At 41.6% G+C, this 11369-nt stretch overlaps 1 protein-coding gene across 1 annotated transcript in view; it reads right to left on the reverse strand.

Moving 5' to 3' along the window:
* Nucleotides 1–10030, reverse strand: part of ZNF292 (zinc finger protein 292) — a 57652-nt gene extending 47622 nt beyond the window's left edge. Inside the window, exon 1 of the mRNA XM_054195063.1 lies at nt 9825–10030. Within this exon, the coding sequence (XP_054051038.1) occupies nt 9825–9986 (162 nt within the window). The 5' untranslated portion in view covers nt 9987–10030. The remainder of the gene's footprint in view (nt 1–9824) is intronic.
* Nucleotides 10031–11369: the final 1339 nt, after the last annotated feature.

Below are 11369 nucleotides of genomic sequence, written 5' to 3' on the forward strand. Positions count from 1 at the left end.
CAACACCATGTTCACTATCAGCTTAAATGAAAACTCTTAAAATAACTGCTATATCGAACCCAAGAGACAGGAGAGAGCTACAAAATAAAGACTGGTCTTTATCCTAAAGAAATCCTAATGAATTTTACTCCAGAGAGTTAAGCTTCTCAAAGTAACTAATGCATCTGTCCATCAGTTAGGACAGAATGAACAGAGTCAGAATCTGAAGCTGGATGGAGCTTTGGCAGAAGTTGTCCATGTTACACGAGTCCCATAAGGACAAAGAACTGTGTGTCTAGCTCAGAATAATTAACAAAATAATCAAGTGAGAACTACATTAGCTAGCACAGGATTTTCCTGATTCTCGGATGAAAGATTAATTTATTGTAGCTTCATACAGGGAATCACAAAGCCAAAAACATTACATCCCAGAAGACTATACAACAGTTACCGAAGATGAAGACATTTGATCAATCTGTTTTACCAAAAACTACAGGCTCACGTTTTTGCAAGTTGAGTTCAATTTCCTATTGGATCAGGACTATTTTCAGAGAATAATTTTATAAAGCTCCATTGCCTTTTGATGCTACATATACCTTCTTTCTGAATGTCTTTGTTCTGCCAAGTACTAGGCGTCATTAGATTAACTTTTCCCAAATGAAAGCAGTGCAGTTCATCCTTAGAGATGAAAGATCCCAGAAATAATATAATGGAGTTGTCTTTAATCCATATTTGGAAAGACAAATAAAAAAAAAATTATTCCACACTTCAAAAAACACACCTGCACGCTTCTTAAAATGCAAGACATTAAGTTCTTAACATATGCAAAAGCACAGACCTAATAAAGTGGGGGATACTATTTCAAAAGATAGTTTCCAGTCATATTGTTTACTTGTTATTTAAACTTAAAATTGCAAGTTGTCATACATCATCATTTTAGAGAAGCCGATGGCATAAGAATGTCATACTAGTTTCCCTCATGAAAACTAAAGCTTTATGTACACTGTAATCACTCAAGGATTTATATGGAGGCCTTGAAAAAGAGCGCTAACAAAAACTTTTTGATAGATATAAATCAATGCCTGGAGCACTATTTCTTGAAGATATGCTCCATACACACATGAATTTAAATAGTTTCTTTGGCTTGTGTGTCAGTTTAGGTAATACATCACACTGAAGAAAAACAACATGTTGATGTCTCCTAATGGCTCCAGTTTTATCCTTAATTTAGGTAAATTTTACGTAGAAAACACCTCCAATACATAGTACGTCTGCATAAAACCTAGAGTAAAAAAATACTATGACATTTAAATGGCAGAATAAATGGAAAAGGCCATATGAAATTCCCTGATTCTTAGTCACAATGGAAGCAAAGATTCCCCAGAAGGGCACAGAAGAGCACCTTTTTTTTTTTGCTGCCTTCCCTCAAGATCTGTGGTTTATGAGGTATTTATTCTCTAATAAAATAATTTTTAAAAAAAGAGATAGAAAATGGACTGAACATTCCAATAGATATAACCTTATTGAGAAACTGAGACAGACAATGTGGATGTTTTGATAAAATGACATGCCTTACTGAACATTAATGTTAACAAAAATATATATTCTTTGTACAGTCCAGCACAATAAGGAACATGCTTTCTGTAGTTAACATTTCATGTTTTTTCAACTGTGAATCTTCAGTAATCGTAGTTTGAGAAAGCAACTTAGACATTATTGATACACATTATTCAAAAGTGTGGAAAAATCTTGGATTTGTGGGAAAAGGCAAAGGCAGGAACATATGTGCAGTAGAGAAAGTACCTACTATGTTTAGTTATGCTAGCATAGATGTGCAGCTATTGTTTACAGCCAACTATTATGGGTAAATTGAAATCTACAGTAAAGTCTTCAGATTTTATTTTTTTTTTTAAAATGGCTGAAGGACTGAGTAAAGCAGAATGTCAGTCTTTGAAAGAGCAATAAAAATCAAGGATATTGTGGAGGAAAACTAACTGTGATCACACTTCATAGCTTTTAAGTATTAAGTTCTGGCTAAAAGCATGTCTTAGAGAAATGGCAGTTTGCTTACAGGAGGCTTTTTCTGAATACCTTCAGTAAAAGCATCAAGTAACCTTAACTCAGCAAAAACTGTGCATCAGGGTAACTATGAAACTAAGTATCTATTTGCCGAACTGAAAACTTTTTTCTTTCGCACAGTAACTAAGGGAAATGCTTGATTTTAGTATCACATGCAGCACCTTACATAGAAAGCTGAGCTTTTGCAAAGATTCTGAAGTTTTATTAATTTTAATCCCTCCATCTACATGTTGTCATCTTCTTAACTATCTTAACCTGTTATGCTTTTGAGAACTACAGCTCTTCACTGGACTATTTGTACTCAGAAGGATAAATAGTATGTTTTACAGGAAAAGTACTTCAATCCTAAATCTTACATGGGTTGTCACCTTCTCACCAAATTCTTACTAGATTGTTACCTTCCCTGCAGGTAGGATTCCTATGATACAGTATCAAAGTAAAAAGGAAAGGGAAAAAAGGGAAAAATTTAAAATCAAGGAGTACAAAAACTGTTCACAAAAGTAGAAACTGGAGAAAGACTGAAAATAGCCTTGAAAATCTAAGAGGTCCTTTCAACAGAAAAGGAATATGCTACTTGCCATGTTTACATGGGATGGGATAAACCACAGTAGCATTAAATTGCAACAAGAGATTAGAGATCAAGTTAGACCGTAACGGAGAAAAAAACCCAAACACTTGAAGGCAAAGATAACCGAATTAAAATGCATTATCCAGGGAGTTTTCTTGGAATCTTTCTCACTGGAAATTGTTGAGAACAGGTTAAACAAGCATTTGTAGCTATGGCTTACCAATAATTAATCCTGCTTTGGAATCATGGTCTAGCTGACTGAGATCTATTCCAGATACATGTTCCATATGGGGAAAATACTGCCAAACCCAGCTAGTTCAAAAAGGGAAGTTTTCAAAACTAAGCCACAATGTTGTTATGACCATTCTTTCCTAACCATCTACCTATATTTAAGGAGTTTTTAATACAGAAGCAGCAATTTATTCAAAAATCAAGAACACAAATTATTTCTTTTTACGCTGACGACAATTTACAAAAATGAAAAGACTCATTTTGTACTACAGCAGACCTTTAACTCAAAACTGTCACCAAAATTAGTTTAAGATTCCCCTCACCTACCCAACAATAATATTAAAAGGCTGTTGTAAAAGATATGGCTTTTTTCATAAGCAGATTATAAAGAAAATACACATCTAAAACTAAACGCATCAATTCTGGTTATCCAAGTAACCTAACATGTATCTGGGAAACAATACAAATGAACTATAAAAGCTACATTTTATAAGATCATTACACTTGGTAAGACATGAGCTAAGCACACACTGAACTAAACTTGCTGCCTGAACATGTTAGTTATTTCTCAAAAAAAAAAAATAATCCTAAAACCTCAAAACATCCATCTGTATTACATGTTGGTACTTTTTATGTTCAAACATATTTGACTAAAATTATCATGACCCAAAAAGACTGACAGCATGGCAGAAACCTTAGACATTAGCATGATCAGAAAAGTAAATCAATGAGATTCTGATTTTCAGAGAGATACACAGGTAGGAAAAAAATAACTATTCCAGTTACATCCACTTTGGTACAGGAAAAATTTTTATTAAAAAAAAAAACCTTCTCATACAGAGCTCAGAAGTTCTAATGAAGACCAGCTCCAATCTGGCATGATGCTGAGGCTTGGTACCTTTACTGAGGACAAGGTCTACAATAACTATGCTCATTGGTCAGACTTACCCTAAACGGTGAGGGTGTTTTTTTCTAAACATATACACATTATATCCATATATACACACATACCATATTTATTTGAAAGCAAGACAATTTCCCTGACTCTACGTAGTTTAACTTAAAAAATCAGGGGGTGTCATTTCCACCTCCCCCCACGTTGATAAGATAATATGACAGTTTGGCCCGGCAGGTCTTATAGTGATGAAGCAGCACAAAAATGCCCGAGGCAGCTCAAAGTTTGCATGAGATGACACAGCAATGACAGTTGTTTTTCTTCATGCACTTGGGAACCTGTGAGGTGTACTACAGTTTAGGAGATTTCTTGTGATTTCTTTTCTGGCAGCTGTACATCTCTCCCTGAATAGCAGATAATCTGGAGGTCACAGGTAGGAAAGCAAAATGGAAAAGTATTAGAAATTATGATGGAAATCTTACGCTCATGGTAATGTATGTAGAAAAAGCCAGCAACTGTGAGATCAGAAAGAAACACAGTGTGGTAGAGAAAACATGCACAGACAGAAATACCAAAACAGAAGCATTTAAGGGTTAGCTCGGTGTAGAAATCACTCACTGGACTCAAAAGAAAACCCTTTTATTTAAAGAAGTAAAGTTGTAGAATTTGTCCACAGTCAAAGGAAGAGACCGAGATCTGGTTACCCAGAAAATCATTAAACTGAAAGCTCAAAAAACAGCAGTCTTACCAACATTCACATTCTGGCAGTTTGTGACTATATGACATAAAGATCACTATTAGCTGATGAGCCAAACAAAATCAAGGGTGGATGTCTACCTACACACTCAATGAAGGGTTCGACTGTCTGAAGTAAGAGACCAGGTGTGATATTAAGAAAAAAAGGAATTGTCTTCTATTTTTATTAAAAGGGCATCTGACGTTTTGCTGATGGTATTTTTCACTGTCAGTGATTACCAATCTTCTGGTCACATCAGGAGGAAGGACATCACAACTGCAGGTGCTCGATGAAATGGCAAATAAGCCCTTCAAAGACTGCTGAGGTCTTTATATACAGAATGACTCTTGGCAAGGGATCATACTCTAACTCCTTCAGGAAAAAATAAAGAAGCCTACTGAAACACTCCTTTGTCATTGGATTAAGACAGACCGGGCTTGGGTAAATCCAGAAGTTGTAGCTAAAAGGTTTAAGAAAGTCTTTATTTCAAATTCTATGGACAGAACTGAAGATTATTTCTCTCATCTTGAGTCTGAAGAGGAAGCTGAAAATACAGACTAAAAGGGAGGAAGGTGACAACAGTGAGACGGTGACAGCACCAGAAAGTTGTGAAGTCTGCGAGGTGTAAAAACTGGAAGCCAACTGTAGTAAGGTATAAGAGAATAAATTAAGACTAACCTCTAACAGAAACAAATCAGTAGTGAAAACTTTGTAACATCATTGTATATTGATTACAGGTATGTAATAAAAAAAGCTTTTTATATATTTATATATTTTTATTGCTTTATTATTTTATGTATTTATATGTTTGCTTCTAGGAGGGGCATCTTATATTCAGATTAGTACAGTACATATTCCCCAACATTACGAAGATCTACTCTAGTGTGTCAGCACTATAGGGTAGGACTTTAAGGTCCTAATACTGCACTAGCACCTCAACACACAATAAAAATCAGTTTAAAACAGTAGAATCAAACTTTATGCAGTCACATGGTTAAAGGCAAGCTTTTCTAAGAGGAAGTTTTAGGGTTTTTTTGAAGTAACTAAAAACTTTTGCATCCCCTCCCCCATTTATCTATCAGCATCACACTTTTGCTGTCAGTGTTAAGACGATCCTAGGTCACTATTGAGTAAAATGTCTACACTAGAAGGATATTATTGTATCTACTAATGGCTAAGCACACTTGTTAACATATTTTAACGTAAGATTTCTCTCCTAATAGTCAGAAACGACAAGACAACCAACAGATGAGAAAAGAAGTACAGGCAAAGTTATTGAGGAAGGACCACACAATAGTCCAAATATTTTCTTATGTTTTTTATACAGGTCACTATATATTGACAACTTATACATTAGCACAACAAACCTGACCACCTTAGTTTTGGCGAATTTGTACCACAAAGTACAGCAGGAGAGGAAAAAAAACATCACCAAACAAACAAACCCTCAGAAGCAGATTTAGAAAAGAGATGAAAAGTCAAAAATAACAATGGAGGGCAGACTAATAAGCTCAACGATGAAACATGTCAACTACAGAAAAAGCCAGGATCAGTACAGATACCACGAAGATTTCACAACTAACTAGTGACAAAAGAACATTTTTTACCAGCCTGCAATGTAGTATTTAAGAAAACAAAGATTACATTGGGTAATGACCAATTGGAAGAGAACACAGCCCATAGTGAAAAGCTCTGATATACCCATCGGCATCATGTTCACCTAGCCCTCAGGGAAAAAACCCAAGCATTCTGGTCTTCTCTAACTGAATACAATCAACAGATCACCTTTAAGAACAAAGTTGGAAAATAATCTAATCAGCCACTGCATGGTGACAGCAACAGCAATCTTTCTTTGGACCATTCTGAATTCTTGCAAAATTCACACTTTCAATTTTCAGTCACTACAGCTGAAGATACTTGCTTTGTCTGCCTCAGTCTGCACACATATTGTTTGTGACAACATAACTGTTTGTCACGGATTTGCTAATTACCAAATTGCAACAGAAAGAGCATGAATCACAATTAAAAAGTCATTTTACATATATCCGTATGGATGTGAATTTACTTGATAACAATTAAACATAATACTCTCTATTGCATACTGACAAGGGAGAACACAACTACATTCACACAGATATGGTACAGGATTAAGGTCTAGTCTATAATCCCCTTAAAATTTAAGAATAATTGCATCATTTCACAATGCAATCAGCAGCAAAACCACAAAAATATTTATAGCTAATGAAACACTGCATATAAAATACATCAAAGTAAACTTCACTCTCACAAGAGAACAGTTCTATAGTATTATTTTCTGTCAAGGTACAAGAGGTCTTGTTTTTCTATGTTTGTAACAGTTGTTCTACACTGTTGGATTACAAACATTGAAATAGTTCAAATTGAGATTTTTCAAAAGCAGATAAGGGATCTGGTCGTACAACTCCCGCTTAATTTAATGAGAGTAGAATACTTAAATCCCTTATTTGCCTTTGAACCTAAGGATCTTTCAATGCTCTAATGCTCTATCTTCCTTCAGTATGAAAATGTGCTTATTTCTCAAACATTATGCTACCCACTTCATTAAAAAAAAAAGTTGATTTATGGCAACAAGCCATGTGGTTGCTGGCCAAATGAAATAAGGACACAAGACTTTCCAAGTTCTGTGTAGTTATTTCATGCCTAAAAACTAAGCATGGGTGCAAAAAAAAAGCAGGTGAAATCATACTGAGATAAATGCTAAAATATTTCTTCAGCACCACACTTCCAGACTTAAGATATAAATAAGACTCTTAAGTTTTCATACATATATATTCTTTGATACATATATATTCAAAGACTTTATTCTAGAAATCATGGCAGATGCCTTTAAACTGTTATTGAAAAGAGATTTCTGAGACGGCTTTTACTATTACATGAATTTTCTATAACCTCTGTCATGCAGCACAAGCCAAGTGGCTAAGCCCACTATCTGAATAATGAATGCTATTTTGTGTTAGCCCCAATAAAGGATTAAAACCGTGGAAGAGGCTGAATAAGTATTTTGGCACCACCAGCTCAGGTGAACAGATTTAAAAAAAATCCCTGTTGAAACAGTATAAAAAATAACCAAACAACAACACTATGTAATACATTAAGCATCGTTTAGACTTCAGTTTAAAATCTGAAAAGCATGCTCTTTCAATATTGAATATGGCATGTCTCAACTCTCTGTTATATATCAGTCTTCAGCCTGCAAGAACAGATACAGCCTTCCTAGAAATCTTGGTATGGAAGGGACAGTAACTCATTTCAAAACAGCATGGATTTATGTCAGTTTCTACACCACTGTTTTGTTCAGGCATATGTTTAGGAAAATTAGTAAACTTGGGCCTTATAATGGACTTTTGCAACTGCCATTAAAACAATATTAATTTTTTTTAAGCTTTAAATCAATCAACTACTGAAGCCACTCAGTAAGCACACAGAGCCACAACTTCAGTGATAAATGTACGTTAGACACCAGTAATCTACTCTGTACGTGTCAAGGATGGTGTCTTCATTCCCACCTACCCAACCACTTCAGTTCAATGAACAGCTCATTCACAAGTCAGAAGTCGAGCCGGAGCCAGGAAAGCCAGACTTTCACCTCCTGCTGCATGAATTTAAGAAAGCAGGCACAAAGATTAAATAGACTGAGAACACAGTGATCCAAACCAATATAAACCAATCTTGTTTCTGTACCTCTACATGGACATTCTACCCAAATACAATATGATAAATTCTGACTGAAGAAAAAGAACCTGAAATACAACTCCTGTATATATGAAATAAAATACGAGAAAGGAATAAGCTTAAAATATTTAGTAGTGAATCTCCCTGGTTAGCAAAGAGTAGAACCCGGTTTAATCCAGAAGTGACAGACATGTAGCTACAATGGCTACCACCAGGAATCAACTCTTTAAGAGAAGAGATACAAAACCACAAATAAAACACAATTCAAACCCACCATGTGAATTCACTCTTATCAGTTCCACCTTTTAAAAATCTGCCTATGTTCCTTGAATGGGTGACAGTAATGTGTAAAACAAACATTCCCACTTTTACCAGACAGACTATTAAACCCACAGTAAAGCTACAGACTTAGTGGTTTCTGTGCATTTCTACGGCCTAAAATTGTTTTATACACTGTGTCATACCTAATGCTATCTGAGAAAGGACACGTAAGAGAAATCAGGGCAATGTATAGACACATACGTGACTAAAATGGAGCGGTTTGTTTTTAACTGGAGAGCTAGCACCACGAAGTTTGTTTAGAAAGGGATACTCAGCAGGATCACTGGTTCAGAAGAAACACCTGCAAACACCCCTGGCTTTAGCGCCAGCCCAAGCCCTGGGAAAGCAGGCCTTTACCCGACGGCAGTCATGGCCAGAACAACAGCACACAATGGTGCTCCGAGCACTGCCAGCTCAGGAGCCCTCTCCCGAGGTGGGATTGCCCTCCCTTGACAGGGAGAGAAAACGGCGAGCAGCATCGCAGACCCACGGACCTGCCACCATCGCTGGCGACTTAGTTAATAGACCACCACCGCTTCACCGTCTTCTCTTTCCCAGGATGGCAAAGAACTCCGCTATCCCTCTAGGGTACGAGATAGGGAAGGGAGAGGGGAAAGGGAGGGGGTTACTCGGGCACAGGAGCAGGAGCCCCGCGCAGAGGGGAACCGGCACAGACTTTCAGATCCTCCCCGGCCCCTCAGCGGAGCAGCGGAGCCCCCCCTCTCCCAGACCGCCGTCTCCCCCCGTTCGTCTCCAGGGGAGAGGGGGGATGCCGGAGGGACGGGGAGAGAGGGGGGGCCCTCGGTCCGCCACCGCCAGGAACAAAGGGCCCTTCGATAAGCCGAGCCGCAGAGCACAACAAAGGGGCCTAGAGACCGCGAGAACCGGGGCGGCCGCCGGGGAGAGTTGGGGGGGGAGGAGAAGGAGAGGCGGGGGAAGGGGATTACAGGCCCGGCCGAAGCGGCGGAGGGTGGAGGTGGGGCGGGGGGGGGCGCCTCATCTCAGCCCACAATGAGCGGCGGTGGCGGCGTCCATCGCCCGGCCCGGCCCGCAGCACTAACTCCCAGCTTCGTCCCCCCCCCCCCCGCCCCGGGCCAACCGCCGCACCGGGCCCGTTGGCCCCGGTTCCCCCCCCAAAACACACACACCCCGGGGCGCCCCGGCAGGGGCGGCGCTGCTCCCGCCCGGCCCCCCGGCTCTCTTCGCCCTCCTCAGCCGAGCGCAGGCACACACACACCCCGCGGGGGAGGGGAGAGCGCGGGCGGGAGCGGGGGGGTGTAGGGGAAGGGAAGAGGCGGCCTGACCTGGCAGAGCTGCTTGCAGTACTCGGTGGCCGCCTGCACCGCCGGCTCGGGGCTCTCCCGCAGCCCCGTCTCCAGCTCCACCAGCCGCTCCCGCAGGCGCCGCAGCTCTAGCAGGTCGCCGCCGAGGCTACCGCTCTCCTGCTCGGCCTCCTCGTCCGCCATCTTCGCACCCCGCTCCGTCGCGTACGCAGCCCCCCCCGCTCCGCGTCCCGGCCCCCCCCCCCGCCTCGCGCGCTCCGTTTCCAGGTCACGTGATTACACAATGCCACGTTCCGGGGAGGGGTCACGTGCCGGGGAAGACAGAGGGGGGCGGGGGGGGACGGGCGGAGGTGGGGTGTGCGCGCGCGCTCTCCGTTCCCCCGCGGCGCAGGAATGGGCCGGCCCGGGGTCGGGGGAGGGGGAGTGAGGGCGGTAGGGTGGGAGGGGGGGGTAGGCGTTGCCTCCCCGCGTCACGTGACGCCACACCACGAGCCCGGCGGCCACGTGACGGCCTTTCCCCGCCCTCCCGCCGACGGGTTTTTGGCGGCAAATGGCGGGAGTGGCCAGGGCTGGTGGTGGCGGCTCTACTGTCCCCAGGCTGCTGCCCAAGGTCTTCGGTGGGGAGGCCCTCGCCGCTGTTCCTCGAGCTCTGAAGGGGGCAGCAGCTTGTGGCCCAGTTCAGCTAGAGCCGTGGCCTCCTCGCCAGCCATCATCGTGTGGAGTGAGGCTGCGGCCCTCCCCCGGGGCGTGAACCGGTTCTGTTTTCCCTGATTCCACCTGAGGATGTGGCATGGTACTAACCGACACTGTAGCATTTTTGGAGGTTGCTCTTTCCTCCTCCACAGGAAGCAGTGGGGTGTGTTAGCTCAAGGATGCCCCGGAGTTGTCATCATCTTCATACCTGCATCGTCCAGTTTTTATTGTAACTAGAAGTGAGAAGTATGGCTTTACTCTTAAAGTGGAGCAATTGAGATCTGGAGGTTCTGGAGGACTTTGCTGCCCACGTGGTCCTGGTGCTGGGCCGAACTCCCTCTTGTACACCAGTAATGTCCTCTGCTCCAGTAATGGGCATTGACATCCCCTGCCTCTGCCTGAGAAGCTGTGGAGACTCTTTGACCTGCCACAAATATTGGAGATTGGCCTGAGGCATTGAATTTGATGAGAATGAAAAGATGAACCTGATGGGCACTGAATTGGCACGGATACATGTTCTGCAGTCTTCTAGGCTGTGTAGGTTGACACAGGTTGATGACTTCACGCTCTTCGCGTTGCCAATGTTCATCGAGGAAGTGAGGAGGAAATGTTTTACTGCAGTGAGAGCACTGCCTGTCAGGACTGGATGATTTCTCTTAGGCAGCAGTAAGACAAGGCGCGCTGCGTTAAGCTGGACACTTCGCATCATTTGGAAAATGAGGAATGTGGTATTTGTCACTCACTTAAATCAGATGTAATATACTTTTTGTCTGGAAGAGACTGTAGCTGCAGACTCCTCAGTATGTCAGTCAGTCTTGCTCGGACCAAGGTTTAATGTGACATCCTACACATGCTAACTTAGCTTGTTTGACC

The sequence above is a fragment of the Rissa tridactyla genome, chromosome 3 (assembly GCF_028500815.1).
Source record: "Rissa tridactyla isolate bRisTri1 chromosome 3, bRisTri1.patW.cur.20221130, whole genome shotgun sequence".
In the NCBI taxonomy this organism is placed as follows: Eukaryota; Metazoa; Chordata; class Aves; order Charadriiformes; family Laridae; genus Rissa; species Rissa tridactyla.